Genomic DNA, 20,466 nt, shown 5'->3' with positions numbered 1-20,466 from the left:
TCCTCACATTGTAGTACTCACACCACAGTCCTCCATGCCACAGTCCTGCACGCTGCAGTCCTTGCACCACAGTCCCCACACTGCAGTCCTCCACACCCCAGTCCTCCACACCGCAACCCAGAAACCAAAGTTATTCTTTGAAAATATAAATGTAAGTCAGAGAAGCTCATGCCTCTGCTCAAGCCTCACTGCCTTGTCTTAGAGTAGAAGGAAGTCCTTACAATAGCCCAGAGGCCTGGCAGTGTCTGGCCCCATCACTTCTCTGAGCGTCCCCCACCTCTCTCCTCTGCTGCCCAACTCCAGCCACACCGGCCACTTGCAACTCAGAGCCCACCAGGAATGGCCCCACTTCCACACCTTCTGCCGTTCCTTCTATCTTGATACCATCTTCCCTCAAATACCTGTAGGACTAACCCCTCACCTCTTTCAAGGCTTTCTTTAAATGTCACCAATCCAGTGATGTCTTTCTCCTACCACCCTGCTTACGATTGCAGCCTGACTCCTAACTGCCAGCACTACTGACCCCTACACCATGCCCCACTTCTTCCAGAGCACTTGCCACATTCTTATGATGGCATCATTGCCCTGCTTGTGCTGATTGCTTATCTTCTCTGGCCTCCTCAAAAGCTCTCAGAAGGACTATGACCACCCGCAATTTTTTTTTTTTTTTTTAAGTAGGCTCCAAGCCCAGCACAGAACCTAATATGGGGCTTGAACTCACAACTCTGATCAAGACCTGAGGGGAGATCAATCAAGAGTCAGATGCTTAAGGGGCACCTGGGTGGCTCAGTCGGTTAAGTGTCTGACTTTGGCTCAGGTCATGACCTCGTGGTTTGTGGGTTCAAGCTCTGGGTCGGGCTCTGTGCTGACAGCTCAGAGCCTGGAGAATTCTTTGGATTCTGTGTCTCCCTCTCTCTCTGCCCCTCCCCTGCTTGCACTGTCTCTATCTCTCAAGAATAAATAAACATTAAAAAAAGAATTAAAAAAGAAAAGAGTCAGATGCTTAAGAAACTGAGCCACCCAGATGCCCCTCACCTGCAATTTTAAATAATAAAAGGGATTTTTGCCTGCTTTGGGTCACTAAAGTATGCCAGGTCCAAGAGAGTGCTTAGCACACAAATGGCAATCAAATATTTTTTCAGTGAATACACCAGTAAATTTAGGATGAATTGGGCATTTCAATATGATAAATTAACATTTTATTCTAAGATAATTCTATTTCAGATTGTGGAAACATACAATATTTAACAACATAATCATTTCAAATAATAATTATAAACACTCAAACCCTACAATCCTGGGTTTTGGGGGAGTGGAGAAAAACATTTTGTATTTCAGCAAAGTGAATTGGCAGCATTAATGGTCACTGTCTCCTCTGAAGAATTATTTTCGGTCATCCTTTACCTGTTATGGAGATGATAATATCTAGGCACAAATACTGAATATTATTATCGATCTTTCTTAACATTTCTCCAGAGAAAAAAGTGTCTATCATTAAAACTATACTGCTACTTGGGCGCCTGTTTGGCTCAGTCGATTAAACGTCCAACTCTGGATTTCGGCTCAGGTCACGATCTCAGTTTGAGGGATTGAGACCAGCGTTTGGCTCCATGCTGGCAGCGCAGAGCCTGCTTGGGATTCTTTCTCTCCCTCTCTCTGACCCTCCGCTGCTCACATGTGCCCTCTCTCTCTCTTAAATAAATAAATAAACAAACAAATAAATAAATGTATAGCTACTACCTACATTTCCTAAGTAAAACAAGCAGTTATTTTTCTAAGTTTTCAGTCTTTGATACACAGTGCATCACTGAGTAAAAATGATACTTACACATCTTGAAATTCTTCTAGAGTCTTCTGTGGTGTAAACACATTTAACAAACTAATTATCTGAAAAGAAAATTTATTTTACCTCAGCATGTCGTAACTTTATAAAAATTAAGTTTAACGTTAAAATGTACTAAAACTGAAAAATCACAGCAGAACTCAGTATTTATTATTGTTATTAGCTTTACCAAAATATCCTATTACGTGGCATTTGAGAAAAGTAAAATGATTAGGGTTCTCACCTTGGAAATAAGATGTACTTTTAATCAAATCACATTTTATGTGTTTCTAGTAACTTATTATGACAGAATTTTAACATACAATGTCTTTCAGGCTCTGAACATAAAAGAATAGAAATTGTGGGTAGAAAAAGACTAAACAAAGCAATATGTTAACTGTGAAAACTTAAATACTATCTACAAATTTCTAAAGCTTTGAAATAAGAAGGTGAAACTTGTATCTTTAGTATGACGAAGATGAACCCCTCACAGTGTTATGTATTTACTTAAAGAGGGTTCTAGAAAGGCCTCTACCACAGGCCTTGGTCCTGGCACCCCAACAGTTAAGTGATGAGTCCCACTGCTTGAGCATCAAACACACATCCTCAGTCATTTCAAATGACCAAGGGAAAGAGGAATGATTCAGTATATAGGACCGGGGTGGCTGGTTAACCGAGGGAAAAATAAAATCGGATCCATACTTCAATCTTCACATCAACTCCAAATGGAACAAAGATTTAAACGTAAATCATGAAATCATAAAACATTAAAACATGGATAAACATTTATGTAATTCTAATGTAGAAAAGCCTTTTTCTAAGCATGACAGGAAACCTACAAAATTTTATTACATTAAACCCAAACTGAGATTAAAAAAAAAAAAAAGGCATGGCAAAAACAACTTAATTGGGGTCAAATGGAAAAGAAGTGAGAGTTGGTAGCTTTAGCATCCAAAGATCCTCTCTAAATGCATAAGAAAGACACCAACAGCCCAAGAGAAAAATGGACAAAGGCCACAGAAAACAAATTCTTTAAAAATAAATGGCTAATAGAAATATGGAAAAGAACTCAACTTCACAAGTAAGAATAAGATATCATTTGTCATCTCTTAGATTGGTAAAGTACAACAAAAATCTCAGATAGTCTTTTATAAATATACATATACACACACACACACACGCGTATATGTATACATATGTATATGTGTGTATGTGTGTGTGTTTGTGTGTGTGTGTGTGTGTGTGTGTGTGTGTGTATAAATGTTTATTCATTTTTGAGAGGTGGGGAAGGGCAGGGAGAGAAGGAGACAGAAGCTCCGAAGCAGACTCTGTGCTGACAGCAGTAAGCCTGATGCGGGGCTCAAACTCAGGAGCCATGAGATCATGACCTGAGCTGAAGTTGGACACACAACCGACTGAGCCATCCAGGCACCCCATTCTCAGATACTCTTAATGGAAGTGTAAAATTGATGGTCTTTCTTGAGGTCAATGTGTCAGCATATATTAAAACCAGAAGTGCGCAGAGTACGCTTTGGCCAAGAAGTTGACCTGGACAAGTGTGCGAAGTACATGTTAAGGATGTTTGTGGCAGTATTAATTATAATAGCAAAAACTGGAAACAATCTAAATATCCAGGAACAGGTGACTAGTTAAATAAATACTGTGCATCTGTACCATTTAAAAAATGGTTTCCATGTATGTTCATTAATATATCTGAGGTCCAGAAACATTCCATGAGGGAAAAAGCAGTATTTACAATAACACAGAAGGTCGAGTTCATGTGTGTATGTACATACGTATGTAAGAATGCTCACCAAAATGTTAATGATAATGAACTGTGGGATTCAAGGATTTTTGCCCCTTTGTTTATATTGTTTGAATTAAAAAAATAATAACCATACTTTCGTATAATCTGAAAAAAATTTTTAAATGTAAAAGTAAAATAAAGCATACACTGGAGAAGTTAAAAACAAACTCAAAAGAATAAACTTATCTTAGTTCTGTATGTGATGTCCCTATACCAGAAAGATCCAGCATTTATGCTAAAACAAAGGGAGCAGCATGAAATTGAGTGTAGTCTTAAATACTCATCAACAAAAAAAGGGGTCACAAGGGGTGATCTCCAAAGACCCTTCCAGACATAACATGTGATGATTTTTTTTATAACAAGGCAAGGTTATCAAAATCATGCTTACAATAATGCTTAGAGACTAGTGGTGGACATCCAATGTGCCTGAGTACCTCATTTTCTGGAAACTTACAATTTCTCCTTAAAATTTACAGTGCTTTGATTTCTGTGGAGATGCCAAGTACAGCTATCTTGAATATCACACCATCTACTGACATATTTAAACCTGAAATGTCCACAGTACAAGGTAAAAAGCTACTTCTAGAACAATGTTTTTCTAAAAAGAATATGTAGTGTCTCAGTTTGTTAGGTTCATACTATTGCCATTTTGTAGAAATAGAAATACTGAAACTCAAATGGTTACAGGGTTAATTGATATTGCTAACCCTCTTCAGTGACCCAAACTGGACCATGCTGCTTCTGGCTGACTTCAATTTCCCCAAGGTTAATTAAGAATTTTATCAACAGGGGTGCCTGGGTGGCTCAGTTGGTTAAGCGTCTGACTCTCGGTTTCAGCTCAGGTCATGATCTCATGGTCTCATGGGTTCAAGCCCCACATGGGGCTCTGTGTTGACAATGCAGAGCCTGCTTGGGATTCTCTCTCTTCCTCTCCTTCTGGCCCTCCCCCACTCATGCTGTCTCTCTCAAAACAAATAAACTTAAAAAAGTTATTTAAAAAAAGAATTTTATAAATAAAATATAACCATTTAAATGGTTACTGTTATTAGCAGTTTACCCTAAGTCTAAACCCAATATATATCCAAAGACCCAGAAGATTATCCCATTATGGACAACATTATATGGAGAAAACATAGACATAACTTACATTTTTATGATTGACACATTTTAAGAGGACGAGTTCACGATAAGCTCTCTTTGCATGGGTTTGATTCTGAAAAGGACGGCTTAGTTTCTTGACTGCAACATTTATCCCAAGAACTGTATCAAAAGCAGCACTATAATTAGGAAATATAATAAGGAACCCATTAGGATGATTCTGGAAAATACTGCAATGTAGAATGTACATTCAAGGCATTATCTTTTTAAATAAGTAACAAATAAGGAAATCTCTTTCTGCTTGTTTCTACTCAAGGTACTTCTACACCTCAAGACCAAGGTAAGTTGTCTAAGAATGTGGGACGGACTCACTGCTCTGCAGAGGTACAGACAGGGCAGCTATAGTTAGGATGGGATTCAACGATTCTTTGCACACTGACTTCTCATCATATTAGTTGATATCATTATATTCAGAACCAAGTAATTCAATACACAGGATGTAAGACTAGTCAAGAAACGAAGTCTTCAGTTTAAATATGCCAATAAGTTGGGGTGGGGGGGGTCACTGGTTATCACAGAATAAAATAGAAGTATATTCTGGAGTATAATGGTGGAGGAAATGGTTGAGATCATGAGAAGAATATAATAAATATAAGTTTTGATTGTGTTTTTCCCAGACAAAAAAATCTAAAGAGAAAACAGAAGCCAAGATCTCAGCTCATGGTAAATCCTCAAGATACAAAACCGCTAATGTAAGCAATTACTATATATAAAATTCTACTAGAAATAACTCCTTGTACTGTTATAGTAAGAATAAAATCCTGCAGAGGCTGTGTTTCTGGCATCTCAAGTTCCCAGTTGAAATTTATAGTTCCTTTTCCTCCAGAAAATAGGGAGAATTGAGTAGCCTGATGGTACATTTTGTACAAATTAGTACTAATAGTACATCAGAGGTTAAAAGCTGCCAAAGACCACCTCAGAACTGAAGCACCATTTAAAACACTGTTTCTATTTATTCTATTCAGTTTGTAACATTGTTTCCACTTATACACTTCTATTAATTTTTTTTTTTTTTTTTTTGCCAACAGCCCTAACTTAATTGAATGGGTTTTAAATTGAAGGCTGTCCTGGTAGCATTTGGTTAATGATTAGAAACTTCACGTGGCTTTGTAATTGTTTCTCTTTAATTCAGTTCACGTTATGTGTACACGTATACACATACGTAAATCCACATGCCCATATGGAAATGCATCATTCATATGAATTATAAAATGTTAAAGATAAATCTATTGTGCAACAGATAATTAATGTACATATATACATGTGCATTTGTACCTACATATATTTTTCAGTGTTAAGAACTTGAAAACAGACACACCTTTCTTGATCTCAAAAGTTTTTGTCCCAAATGAGCCAAATGGACTAATTCTGAGCTTCTGAGCAGACACCTACTTCCCCACTAGTAGTTTGAACTGCAGGAGCAACCACCTTCGATTTTTCCTGGTTTTAATTCTTGTGGTCACTTCTCAACTCCAGATGAATATACTTTTATTACCGTTTCCTCATGTATCAACTTCAGAAATTGTCTGTCTACTCCGCCAAACTGAAGATTTAACTACTTACTTGAAACCCCCAACTTTTCCCAGCTTTTTGCTCTCACGTCATTTTGAACTTTTCCCTTGGTTACCTTTGTAACTTGAAACAACGTGCCTAAATTTCTTGTTCCATCAACCTTCAAGGGAGCCTCTGGACTCCCAGTATGTAAGATAAGACCATCACCTTCCATCTCTTTTGCCTTCAGGGCTCTACTCTCTTTCCCCTCCTCCAAACTTCTGTCTCGAATGGTCAAGCTAGAGAACATATCTGTTCGGTCTCTACAACCACGTCTTCCGTGTGTCTTCTTTTGGATGTGTCTACAAGTTGAAAGCCAAGACACACAGAGTATGTATGCATGCACACGCAAATGTCTCTAACAGCAGAGCCAGGATGACAGTTCATTTTCCAAGGATCACATGACCCTTCTTGTCACTCACAAGGGAATGAGATTGTTTCTGGCATCAAAGTCAGATGGATTTTCTTTTCTTACATCCCATCAGTTGCTCAAACATCATGTCTTTTTAAAGCTGTTTGACACTTTAGGCCATGACTTCTTCTAGCTGTTCCACCATAAGATTCCAATAAGCATTTTTTCTTTTTTTAAAATATTTATTTATTTTTGAGAGAGAGAGAGATGGAGCATGAGAGGGGGAGGGGCAGAGAGAGAGGAAGACACAGAATCCGAAGCAGGTTCTAGGCTCTGAGCCATCAGTACAGAGCCCGACGTGGGGTTCGAACCCATGAACTATGAGATCATGACCTAAGCCCAAGTTGGATGCTTACCTGACTAAGCCACCCAGGCACCCCAGCATTTTTTCTTTTTAAGAGAAGAAAAATATCCTTTTCTAAAGTCTATCTCCCGTGCTTCCCACCTTCTCGCTCACATGAGCTATTGTTTAAAGTCTATTCCATTTTTTTGAAGATATGTTTTCTTGGAGTTTCTTTCACGGCCTGCTGTAAAGCCACCACCTTGGGACTTCTTTTCACTGGTCTCCATGCTTCTGGTCATATATGTTCCTGTATTCTCTTTCTTGGTGGAGTACATCCTCAAGGAATTGCTTCAGAAAGAGTCCATGGAAGATAAATGATCTTGTTCTGCGCTCAGCCTTGACTGATAGTTTGTCTTCTGACTTCAAAATCAGCTTTCTCTTGGAACTCCACGGATTTCCAACGTTGCTTGTCTGATTTTCATCCCTTTGCTTCTCTTCCTGTTCCTCAGTTCAATGATGTGTCACAAAGAATCATGTTTCTTCAGCATCCCCAAAGCCTCCCCTTACTAGTCACTATCCCTCCTGTGTCCAAAGATAACTAATTCTGATTTTCATGATCATCACCTCCTTGCTTTTACCAGCTAAACATGCATCTTCAAGCTCCCTCCCCCTCCCACCCCATGGCTTATTTTTGTCTGGTTTTTTAAACCGTCTGTGTCTGACTTCTTTCACTCAACATTACATCTGGGACACTCACCTATTGTTGTGTGTAGCTAGAATTCATTGTGTGTCATTGCTATAATATTCCTTTGCATGACTACATGATATAACGTTGATGTATACTTCAGTTATTTTCAGTTTGCTAGCAATTATAAGAAACATGGTCATAAACATTCTCACACATGGCTCTGGGTTCCTTATACACGCATTTCTGATGAGTAGATAGCTAAGAGTAGGAACGCTGAAGCATTGTCAAAGTGTTTAACTGTACCAATTTCTAGGCATTTGGTTTTTATGTATGCTGACCCTGTGTTCTATAAATGGGGCTAAGCATACTCATTAACAAATGGGAGATGGGGTCTAATCTAATCACAACAGACGCCCCCCCTTTTTTAATGTTTATTTATCTTTGAGAGAGACCGAGATAGAGCATGAGTGGAGGAGGGGCAGAGAGAGAGGGAGACACAGAATCCGAAGCAGGCTCCAAGCTCCAAGCTGTCAGTGCATAGCCTGATGTGGGGCTCGAACTCACAAACCACGAGAGCATGACCTTCACTGAAGTCAGATGCTAACCAAGCCATCCTGGTGTCCCACAACAGCTCTTTAGAAGCAGAGTTTGCTCTGGCTGGTGGGAAGAGGGGAAAGTCTGAGAGATTTTTATCCTGAGAAGGATTAGACGTGCCACTGCTGTCTTTAAGGTGGAGGGGGCCATGTGAGATGGAATGCAGGAGTCCCTACGAGCACAATGGCCTTTGGCTGACAGACAGTGAGGGATGGGGACCTCAGACCTACGGCTGCAAGCAACTGGGTCCTGCGAATGTGCTTGGAAGCACATTCTTTCCTGGAGCCTCCAGATAAGAGCACAGTCCAGCCAACATCTTGATTTCAGCTTCATGAGATGTTGGGCAAGAACCCGGGCAAGCCCATGCAGATTTCTGACCTACGAGAAGTATGAAATCATAAATGGGTGTTGCTTTAAAACACCAAGTTTGCGGTAACTTATTATGCAGCCATAGAAAATGAAAACATCCTCTCTTCTGTATTTTTCTACCCTTTTGTCTCTCCAGGCTTCATTCTGAAATTTTTTTTAATGTTTATTTAGTTTTTTGGAGAGACAGGAGTGTGAGCCGGAGGAGGGGCAGAGAGAGAAGGAGACATAGAATCCAAAACAGGCTCAGCTCAGAGCCTGACGCAGGGCTTGAACTCATGAGCCATGAGATCACGACCTGAGCTGAAGTCGGACGCTCAACCGACTGAGCTACCCAGGTGCCCCACTGAATATTTTTCTTCCTGACCCACCTTTCAGATCACTAAATCTCTCTTTGGTTATATCTAATATGCCATTAAACCCATCCATTAACTTCATAATTTAATTTCTATATCTTACAGTTCTAGAATTTCAATTTAGTTTTTTTTTTTTAAGTCTTCACTTTTCTACCAAAAATTTTTCATCTTGCCTTTTACCATCCTGAACACAACGCCATAGCTATTTAAAGTTTGGATCCAATAACACTAATATCCCCTGTGGATCTGTTTCTTTTCTGTTTGTGCTGGGTCACATGCATGTTGTCTATTCTCCTGTGTGACAAGTCATTTGTGATGGTGTGTGGGGCCTTGCACTTGCAGAACTGCTTGCTATCTAGAAATAGCTTGATATCTAGAATTTAAATTCACTTCTGCTGGGCACCTGGTGGGGGGCACTAGCAATTTGGGTTCACTTCAAGTTCAGCAAATGAGGTGATTTGAGGCTGAGTGGCAGTGCCTGCAAGGGTCCATTTCTTTCAGGTTCATTCTTTTTTTTTTTTAATTTTTTTTAACATTTATTCATTTTTGAGGGACAGAGAGAGACAGAGCGGGAGTGGGGGAGGGGCACAGAGAGAGGGAGACACAGAATCCGAAGCAGGCTCCAGGCTCTGAGCTGCCGGCACAGAGCCCGACGCAGGGCTCAAACCCACGAACTGTGAGATCATGACCTGAGCCAAAGCTGTGCGCTCAACTGACTGAGCCACCCAGGCACACCCCCCCCCCCCCACTTTAAAAAAAATTTTTTTTTAACATTTTCTTTTGGGCTCATTTTTAACTTCTTGGGTGCAGTCTTTTTTTGGTCAAGGCAAAAAGTTCACCTGGCCCCTTATAGGACCCTGGGCTCCAATCTGCTGGTCACCCAAGGCAATCCAAAGTATTACTCAATCTCTCAGCTATGCACTCTAGAATTCTCAAATGTCCTCAGGGGAAAGAGCCCCAAATTTTGGGCTTCCCCTACTAGGATTCTGTCCATCCCCAGATCCTAGCCTAGTAATTCTTCACTCACCTACTTGCTCTCTAGGTGCAAATGCTGAGCACGGGGATGGCAGGCGGATGTGGGTAGCCAACTAGCACAACTGTTTCATAGACACACTTTTAATTAACACCCCTATTTCTGGGCACTTGTTTCACCTTCGTTTTCTGTCTCTGTCATCCCTACACCTACAGCCTCTTTGGGGTTTTACTCTAGATAGGTTCTCTTCCTCACTGCAAATGTCTCAGCTACTTATTCTCACTTCCCCTGCTTTGTTTATCTGCATCAAGTTTCCAATTACTTCTTACATTTCAGAAATGTGTTAAAAGCTCTCATCCCACTGACTACTGTCAGTGCCCTCCTGCTCTCTTTGTTGGGTATCTGATCCATCATTCTAATACAGAAGCTCTAAAACTGCTCACTTTAGAGGTGAGACTGTTAAGACATACAAAGACCCAAGGATTTGTCCAAGGTCACAAAGAACTACCAGTGTGTGGATCAGAGCCGGCCTTGGAGCTCAGTTTTCCTACATCACAGGCTTCCTGTGCTTTACACTATAAATCTTCTTTATCACAGAAATTTTGTTACAGACATTATATGTTTATTTACTCATACTAGTGGAGGGAAAATAAAACAGTGTAAGAAGAGGCTGACATTCATGGGTGAACAGAACTAGAAAGATAAAGGAGTAAAAGCCAGACTAACCATTTAATGCTCAGGTTGTAACTGTGACTTCTAGGGTCTGCCAGATCTAACATTAAACTTTTTTTTTTTAAGTTAAAAACTTCATGCAAGTGTTCCATAAAACAGATAATTCTCACTATTTTGGCTGAACAACTTGAGATTTTAGGAGAAAGAAAAACTGAACAGATAAGAAAGAAATGTACACACTTTTCCCCCGCTACAGCTTCAACAAAATCTTGCAGTTACTTAATTTTACGAAATAATATAGTTGATATTTATGAATGATTCAAAGTGATAAAGATTTCAAAACTTACTTCCTAATTTATTTCATTAACATTTTTTAAATGTTTATTTATTTTGACAGAGAGAGAGAAAGCAGGGCAGGGGCAGAGAGACAGAGAGGGAAAGAGAGAATATACCAAGCAGGCTCTACGCTTGACAGTGTGGAGTCCAACGTGGGGCTCGATCTCATAAACTGTGAGATCACGACCCTAGCTGAAGTCAAGAGTCGGATGCTTAACCAACTGAGCCACCCAGGCACCCCTATTTCACTAACATTTTTAATGAACAAAAATATGGAAACAAGAGGCAATTGCAAAAGCTATTCAAAATTAAGAGGCAGAATATTTTCCTCTGGTCCCAGCTCTTCCACTTAATCCCAGACCAGTACCTGCACTTTGGTTTCGCTGCACCCTAGTCCCTAGGTCTTCATAAAGCTCTAGTTTACACAGATGATTAACAAGTTTTGTAAACCATGCACTATTGCTACTACATTTTATTTTCAAAAATGTAAGAACACACATGCCTCTGTTAGTTTCCTATTGCTGTTGTAACAAATTACCACAAATTTGATTTAAAACACAAATCTATTATCTTCTAGGTCTGAAGTGTGTGTGTGTGTGTGTGTGCGCGCGCGCGCGCACGCTCACATGGTGTGCACATCAATGAAGCATTTGGTTCAATCAGAGAGGAGACTTTATTCTAAATGTGAGCTGAGATTAGCTGGGGATGTTTCATAGATGAGATTAGTCTTGAAAGACCAGTGACAGTGTCTTAAAGACTGGTGGGCTTCTGAGGACAATCCAATCCCCACATGCAGTGGGGACAAAAGTAATGGTCATGTTTGCAGGGAAAGAACGGCTGCAGAGAACCAGTTATCTAGAAGTTAGGGCTTGATGGTGGGGGACACTCGGGCCCTTCTGTCACTGGAGGAAAAAAAGGGGCCTGACTGGTACCGTTAGTAGTTTCTAACTAACGGTAGTTAGTAGTTTCTAGGAGAGGGTGAAAGACCCTCTCCTTGCACCGCATACTGAACACTTTTCTTTTGAGGCCCTCAAAGCAGAATGCCAATACCCACGATGCTGTGCAAAACAGATCTGGGAAAAAATCCTCAGAAGATGGGGTGGAGCGGGTATCACAGGGGAAGTACTCTCTCATTCTGAGGATCACCATTGCTGTGGCTCAAGGGGACCCCAAAGCCTCAAGCCCACCGGCAAGGCGAGGAGCAGTCAGTCACCCACCCGCCTGGCCAACAGCAAGGCCACACAGACTCTGGGAGAAAGGAGCAACGACGTGATAACAGAAGGCAGGTCTCCAACTATATAGGCCCAGCTCCCAGGATAGCACTTCATCTGAAGGCCAACAGATGAAACATCCCAGAAGCCCAAGAAAGATTTTCACAGCTGTACACACATCTCTACCAGAAGACATCAGTCATCTGAATCAAGTTAACTAACCCCTTTTCCATGCATCCTGTGAAGTTAGCCCAACAGGCTTTGGTTTGGTAACAAGTAACTGTCTGGGTTACAAAGCTAAGTGAATAGTGACATCGAAGATTGTGAAATAAACTGTTAGCTGTGCATGGGCTCATCAAGTTTTAATTAATTAATTAAGCTTAATTAGTTCCAAGTAATGACTTCTCACTTGAGCAGAAAACAACAAAAACCCAGCCTTTGATCTTGCCTTAGAATCAAAACTCAGGCTAACGGAAATGGGGATTTGCAAGAGATGAGATTTAGAACAGCGTCAGGGTTTTAGCCCTCATGTACTTCTTTCTGCCTACCTTTCTGCATGTGGGATAAAAGCTGCTCCCACAAGTATTAACAAAATTGTCATGAAATCATGTAAAGGAAAACATTAAGATTTAAGTGACTTTACTATTAAGATTCTGTCAATATAGAAGTCAAGCTACTACAGGGAAATGACAACATATTTTACACACTGTACAGTGTAAAAATACCATTACATACAATACTTTAGTATCAGGAATTAAATATCCAAATGACAAAATGATAAAATAGCCTTGCTGTAAGGCACCTTCTGGTTTGCTTTTTTTTTTAAAGTAGACTTCACGCCAATGTGGGGCTTGAACTCACAATGCTGAGATCAAGGCTGAGTGACCCAGGCATCCCTCCAGTTTGCTTTCTTTTTTTTAAAGAAAATATTTGAGGTGAGATTCACAGACACACAAAATTAACCAGTTGAAAATGAATGATTCAGTGGCGTTCAGTCTATTCATGATGTTGTGCGGACACCAGCTCTGTATCATTCCAAAAGATTTCTGTCAACACAAAGGGAAAGCCCATACCCTGTAAGCAGCTGTGTCCCATCCCCCCGTCCCCCCTGCCTCTGCTAACCACCAGTCTGCATCTGCCTCCAGGCACCCACCTACTCTAGACATCTCATATAAACGTCTGGCTTCTTTCACTTAGCGTGCTCTTGAGGATCATCCATGTTGTAGCACGTGTCAGGGCTTTGGTCCTTTTATGAATCAAACCCTATGTGTGCACAGAACACAATTTGTGCATCTATTCATCATCTCCTGATGGACATTTGGGCTACCTTCTGGCTATTGCGAATACTGCTGCTACAAGCATCTGTGTACACCTTTGTTACAGTGTACAAAGCATCTGTGTAAGTTTTTGTTGGTACAATGGCTTTTAATTCTTTGGGGTATATACCTAGGAGTAGTTACTGGGTCACGTGGTAATTCTGCGTTGAGGATCCGTCAAACTGTTCTCCACAAGAGGCCGCAGCATCTTACATTCTCACCAGCGATGCATGAGGCTTCTAACTTCTTCACATCCTTGCCAACATTTTTTATTTTCTGTTGTGTTGATCATGGCCATTCTAGTGGGTATGAAGTTGTAACTCACTGTGGTTTTGATTTCATTTCCCAAATGACTAATGATGAGCACCTCTGCATGTGCTTATTATCTATTTATATATCCCCTCTGGGGAAATTCTATTCAAGTCCTTCGGCTGTGTTTTTTTTTTTTTTTTTAATTGGGTTGTCTTTTTAAAGTTGTAAGAGTTCTTTATACATTCCGGATACTAGACGCTTACCAGATATATGATTTGCAAACATTTCCCCATTTTGTGGGTGGTTTCTTCACTCTGTTGACAGTGTCCTTCGATGCACCAAAGTTTTAAATTTTGATGGAGTCCAATTTGTTCTTTTGTTGCTCATGTTTTTGGTGTCATTTCTAAGAATCCAAAGTCATGAAGCTTCCCTGGTTTTCTTTTAGGACTTTATGCTTCCAGCACTTACATTTAGGTCAATGATTTATTTTGAGTTAACCTTTTACACAATGTGAAGCAAGGGTCCAACACATGACGTGCCTTCTGCATGTGGACATACACTTGCCCCAGCACTATCTGTTGAAGAGACTGCTCTTTCCCCAATGGATGACCGTGGCGAACTTTTCCAAAATCAACTGGCCATAAATGTATGGGTTTATTTCTGGGCTCTGAGTTAAAAACATTTTTTTTTAATTCAGAACTTTCCATACTATAATTCTGCCACTGCTTTTCTCAGATGAGGTTTAGCTTATGATGGCATATTAGGAACTTTTGTTTAAAAACTAAAAAATTTTTAATAAAAAATACACATCTGTGATGAATAATTTCATTATTAAACATGTCTGCAAAAATTAAAGATGAAAAGTAGCGTATACAACCTGGAAGTCAAAACCAATCTCTGCAAAATGGTATTTTATAAAGTAACATGTGATTTTACTGTTATTTACATGCTGCAATGAAGTCATTAATTTTAACTGCCTCCCATTTACAAAACCTTCCATTTTTCAATTACTTATGAACTTTTTTTACTCATGAACTTTATTTAGAATTACTTATGAACCATATTGAGAGGTTGACTCTCAATGTGGTTATTACATTAAATGTTGTTAATATCAGCCTTGCCAAATTACCTGTATCAAACTACTGTGCAATTCCAAGTAAGAGATGGATTATAAATCAAAAGAATGTTTTATTGTCTAGAACTTTTTATACATTTCAAAGTGTCCTCACTTGAACCATCCAATGACTTTAAAACTTCTCTTGGCACAATGGATTTAAATAGCAATACAGTGTGTTATCTTTTGGAAATTAAGATCACCCTTATTTTAGACCCAGACTGGGCATTCCTCCCAAACAGCCCCTTCTCCTACATTAGTTTTTCTGTGAAGTTCTGAATGTCATTTCCTCTTAGCTCCCAGGGCTCCAACCACCTAGGCTAAAGGGAACAACGGGAAGGATTTCCCGGATCTCAGGTCTCCATAACCGAGGATCAATTACAAAGCGCTGGGTCTCTAGACTCAAAATCTCTAATGACAACATTAAGCCCCCCTACCAGAACATCTGGAAGAGTTAGTTCTCTTTTATCTTGAATCCCCTCTGCCTACAAGTTATAAACAGTGGATATTTAGCTCCATCACAGTTTATTTTAGATGCAAAGACAACCTTGTTTTTATTGACCCAAAAAAGAAAAAAGAAAAAAAAAAAAAAAAAAAGAAAAGAAAAGAAAAGAAAAGCCCTGCCCAGAAAACTATGGGTTGAAAAGTTTGGGAAGCGCTGATAACTGTAGTCTAGAAAACACGTGAAAGACTTTACCTTTAGCTGGCCGGTGATGTCGCGGCAGCTGACTGTCTTACCATGCAAGAGACTAAGGTTCAGGGTCAGACCAACGGTTCTGACAGGCTGGACACATGGTTGAAGTGAGACACCAAGGAAGAGACGGCCAGCCCAACCCCTCACACAGCAGCCCTTCCTGGTTAATCCATGGGGTGATAATGACACTGACTGGCCTCATCCTGCCAATGAAGGGCAAGGCACTGCAGTGACGGCGCCTAGAAATGAATAGGAGTGATTGGGGATAAAAGGGGGAGAGGGGAAAGGTGGCCAGGATGAAGAAATGAATAAAACTCCAAATTTCTGTTACAACTCACTGTCATACCTATTAGTCTAGTATCTAATGACAGGGAAATGGAAAAAAAAAAAAAAAAAAAAAAAAAGAAAAGAAAAGAAAAGAAAAAAAAACAAAGGGAAAAAAAGAAAAATCGCAAACTATAAATTTATGCAGCATTCTAAGAATTGAGGTCTGTATCCTACAATATGACTACATATAACTAGAGCAAGAGCTTGATCTGATATAGTTCAAAAACCTATTGCAAAGAAAAGAGTATTTTTTTAATCATCAGCGTTTCTAAGTTCTGACAACTTCATTTTATTGGGTTTTTATTATGACAAAAACTCAGTCCATGCTATTGAAACAGAGCATACTTACCAAACAATCCCTTGGGCTCCAGAGCCAATTGGTTTCAACTGCTGGTAACGTTTCAGGACAGTGAAAGTTGAGTCTGCCACTTGCACACTGTAAAACTGACTATCACATTTACTGTCACTCATGATGTAGTATCATAGAATATTCCAAAGAGCTGGTACAGTGGTCAGGTTCCTTAAAAGAGAAACAGAATGAACATGCACTCTTTCTGAGATGATACAGGCACAGCTCACTTCATAGGGTTGCAAGTTTATTGGCATGTAAGACAACGTGGCTGTAAGTTGATAAAGTTGGTTGGACCAAGTTCTGAACTTAAGCAAAGTGCAAAACAAACAAAAAAATGCAACGACATTTCAGAGGCACAAGACCATCATGAAAGGAAGGAACATTGAGGCCCCACATGACCATGTTTTAAGGGAGCAGACTAGAAACTAACAGCCCTTCTTTTATTTGTCCATTTTTGCTAGCCATGACAGGATTATGTCACTGAGTGATTCTCATCAGTTCGCCTCCTTTGGAACTAGCTTATGCCGGGCTGCCTCAACCAGGGATGAAGGCACTGGGGAGAGGTTTCCAAGGGATTCTGTCTACAGTTCCTGCAGAAAACACAAGTGGACCAGTCTTCTTCTAAGTCCACAAATTCAGGTGAAATGATGGAGCAGAAAGCAAGTCCTACTACATATCTAGATTGTAAAAGGAGGAAGTGATGGAACATTGGGGTGCTGGGCCTGGAGACATGGGTGTGTGGGCCCACTGGGCACGTTGAGGCCCCACATTCCCCAAACCCCACATCACTGGTGGGCTCAATACAGACAGTTGTAGATAGAGAACCATTGTAACCTATAGTCATTAACATGGATGCTCTGACAATTATTCATGATAAACTAGTATAAACTGGTGGTTTAGGCAGCCACCTTTTGGTGGCTTAGGCAGTAGGCTGAGATCCCCGCCATGCAAGAGCCTATGTGATTTATATAGAAAACAACCAAACACAAATCAGCAGTTACACTGATTTGGATCCCTGGCTCTTTTCTGAAGATGTTTATTTAGAAGTCATAAACTATTTCTTTTGCTCTTTTTAAAAAAATTAAAAAGCCAACAATAAAATCATAGGGGTAAACATTATATACTATTTAAAAACATGGAATTTAAATTTTATTCTACAGCTTCAGCAAATTCCTGTTTGTTCTACCATCTAATATTTAATGCCTACCTGCTAAGTTCTCTGGAGTGATGATTTGTATTTCAATACAGTGATGCCTAGAATTTCCATTAAACATGGAAATAAATTCATGAATAACAAGCTTAAACAAAGAATTTAAATCAAATGAATAGCTTCTCCCACTGACCACTGCTTCACCCCCGCTCCCCCCCTCATCTTTTTAAAGTTTATTTTTATTAATTTTGGGAAAGATACAGAGAGCAAGTAAGGGAGGGGCAGAGAGAGAGAGAATCCCAAGCAGGCTCCATGCTCAGCATGGAGCTCGACTAGGGGCTCAAACCCATGAACCCACAAGATCATGACCTGAGCCAAAATCAAGAGTCGGATGCCCAACTGACTGAGCCATCCAGGCGCCCCTCCCCCTCTTTTAACCATTCTCAGGGCAGTGGCTGAGGCACAGCTCTTAGTACCACCAGCGACTGTGACTGAATGTGCTGTACACAGGCTGGGGAGTGCCTCCGGGAGGCCAGCACTGCATTAGATGAACCAACACACTGCTCATGACAACCTACAGTGGGATGATCAGCCCCTGCTACACTGTGAGCTAAACAGCCTGGCTGAGCCACGCTGCAGTGAGGAGGGGGCCCTAAGCTCCAGGGCGGTGAGGGCAGGTCTGTGTTGCTTACTGTGGCATCTCACACTGCTGGGGACAGGACCACAATAGAAGCATTCAATAAACTTTTGCCGCTCTGACCCATAATTCAGTACCTAATGATTCCCTGAGGAGGCTGCTTCATTTTACTGACATCTGAAGGAATATCTATTTCCAGAGATGATTTTTTTTTACAGTTTTTATGGGGCTGAGACAATTCAACTCAACGTTTATGGGGTGCTTTTGTATAAGAAGTGGTAAGTAACATAGGTGATAAAGCAAGATCAGGTCGTCTTAAAGCAGCTAGTTGGGGGAATACTGTAACACAAGTTGTAACACAAGTTATAATAACATAAGGGCATAAGCAAAAAGTAAACCAAGGCAAAAGAGGTCCTACCCTTTGGCAGGGGTGCAGAAGACAAGGAGAGCTTCATGGAGGAGGTTGCATCTGATCTGCCAGAGACAGACAGCAGAGGTACAGAGCTCGAGCTGACTGTGCTCAGACATGGTGAATTGCTCAAACTGGCTCTTGGGGTACAAGTGCAAAGGTTCAGAGATGGATTAGGTGAAAAGGCAGGTAGCCACTACAACCTGCTGTTTCTTTGCCTTACTGGAATACACCTGCACTGCCAGTCATTCAAAAAGCACTTCCTGACACCACTGTGGACAAAGTCCTGTGCAGGAACAGCCAGTGTGCCTGCCCTTGGTGAGCTCACAGAGTGCATACTGCAGGCACGTTCAGGAAGAGCCCCGATGCAAGGAGACCCCTAAACCGAGAAGGACAGAGAAGGCTCTGAGCTGTGGGGAAGAGAGAGAGCATGTGCAGAGAGGTGGAGGTGCGTTCTGAGTGTGAGAAGTCATTTAAGAGTTAGTTTTGCTGGGCAGTGGGGGAAAGAAGCTGGAGAGAGGAAACCAGGCCAGATCACCATGGGCCCTGGAAGCTGCTGGGAGCCATCTGGACCTGGGCCCAAGGGCTGTGGAGCCATCAAAGCAGAGAGGCATGTGCTCTGGCTTGCTTTGCTGAGGGGTCATTCAGGAAGCTGTGAAAGGGATGGACTGGGGTGGGCAGGACTGAAGGCAGGGAGGCCCAGCAAAACATGGCAGGGTTGTGGCAGATGGGGAAAAGAAGTAAATGCACGGCATGGAGGAAGAATGTGCATGACCTGTGCTGCCCAGGAGAAGATGAGGAGGAACGCGGGTGAAGCAGCTGGAGGTGGGCAGGAGACGCATGCAGTCTGCAAATCTGGCTTCAGACAGGTAAGTCTGCAGTGCCTGAGAGACAGGCAGCATGACAGCCACAGGCTGCTGACATCCTCCAGATCCTCCCTCCTTTGTTTCAGGAACAGAAGCCTCCCTATGCGAGCTGGACAAATGGCTGCCCAACTAGAGAGGACATCTGGCTGCTTTTTGGCAGCCAGGTGTGGCCAGATGACCAACTTTTGGCTGATGAGATGTAAGCAGAGTGATGTGTGCCATTTCAACATCCATCCATCCATCCATCCATCCACCCATCCATCCATCTTGTTATCTTCCTTCCTTCCTTCCTTCCTTCCTTCCTTCCTTCCTTCCTCTCTCTCTCTTTCAAAAGCTGCTTGCTGTCCAACTTATCTTTCTCCCTTGCTGCTGCCTGGGGGAACAGCTGTCACAGACCCAGAGACGGCAGTCACATGTTGAAGCTGGTAGAGCTGCCCACTGGCCAGAGTCCTGAATGACCTTGTGGCCCAGAGCTGCCCCCCATTCTGGTCCACCTGCCCACACTCAGGCTGGTACAAACTAATCTCAACCTTGTTGAGCAACTCTGGAACTCTCTCTGCTACAGCTGTTGTAACCTGTACTTTGACTGGCACACGATTAGGTTAGCTTTTGTGAATTTGGGGAGAATGTCACATCATTAGGTTAGAGAATTAACATATTTTCATCTCAAGATTTAAAGTAATTTTTATTTAATTTTTTTAAAGTTTATTTATTTATTTTGAGAGAGAGAGAGAGAGAGAGAGAGAGAGAAGAGAAGACAAGAGAGAGGCGGAGGGAGAGACAGGGAATCCCAAGTAGGCTCTGCACTGTCAGTGAGGAGCCTGATGTGGGGCTCAAACTCACCAACCGTGAGATCATGACCTGAGCCAAAGTCAGACTCTTAACTGACTGAGCCACCCAGGCGCCCCTAAAGTAATTTTTAAATTAAAATAAGTTGCCCTTAGTAGGCAGAAAAAGCTACCTAAGTGAGAAGCTGTCAAAGCCATCTTCTCTGTCAAACTTGGGCTTTGTGAACATGAGAAAGCACGCAAGAAAGCCAAGTAATTTAGCTATTAATGAAATCAACTGTTGAGATTATATTTCAACAGAATGGATGTCAGCTGGGTTTTAGAAAACAGTT

The 20,466-nt window shown here is 41.2% G+C and overlaps 1 protein-coding gene across 7 annotated transcripts in view; it reads right to left on the bottom strand.

Moving 5' to 3' along the window:
- The window catches only part of MAPK9 (mitogen-activated protein kinase 9), a 55,425-nt gene that overhangs the window by 22,193 nt on the left and 12,766 nt on the right, over positions 1-20,466 (bottom strand). For 4 of the 7 annotated variants that reach the window (XM_049648973.1, XM_049648968.1, XM_049648966.1 and 1 more), the window contains exons 2-4: positions 16,282-16,452; positions 4,777-4,906; positions 1,829-1,887 (exon numbers count right to left, since the gene is read on the bottom strand). In XM_049648973.1, the coding sequence (XP_049504930.1) occupies positions 1,829-1,887; positions 4,777-4,906; positions 16,282-16,403 (311 nt within the window). In that variant the 5' untranslated portion in view covers positions 16,404-16,452. Of the gene's footprint in view, positions 1-1,828; positions 1,888-4,776; positions 4,907-6,506; positions 6,791-15,608; positions 15,845-16,281; positions 17,342-20,466 lie in introns of those variants that run through there. The other 3 variants (XM_049648967.1, XM_049648969.1, XM_049648970.1) reach the window with 3 other exon arrangements.

The sequence above is a fragment of the Panthera uncia genome (genome assembly GCF_023721935.1).
Source record: "Panthera uncia isolate 11264 chromosome A1 unlocalized genomic scaffold, Puncia_PCG_1.0 HiC_scaffold_17, whole genome shotgun sequence".
NCBI lineage: Eukaryota > Metazoa > Chordata > Mammalia > Carnivora > Felidae > Panthera > Panthera uncia.
Note: the sequence above shows the minus strand (reverse complement) of the source record. Positions and strands in the feature narration are given on the sequence as shown.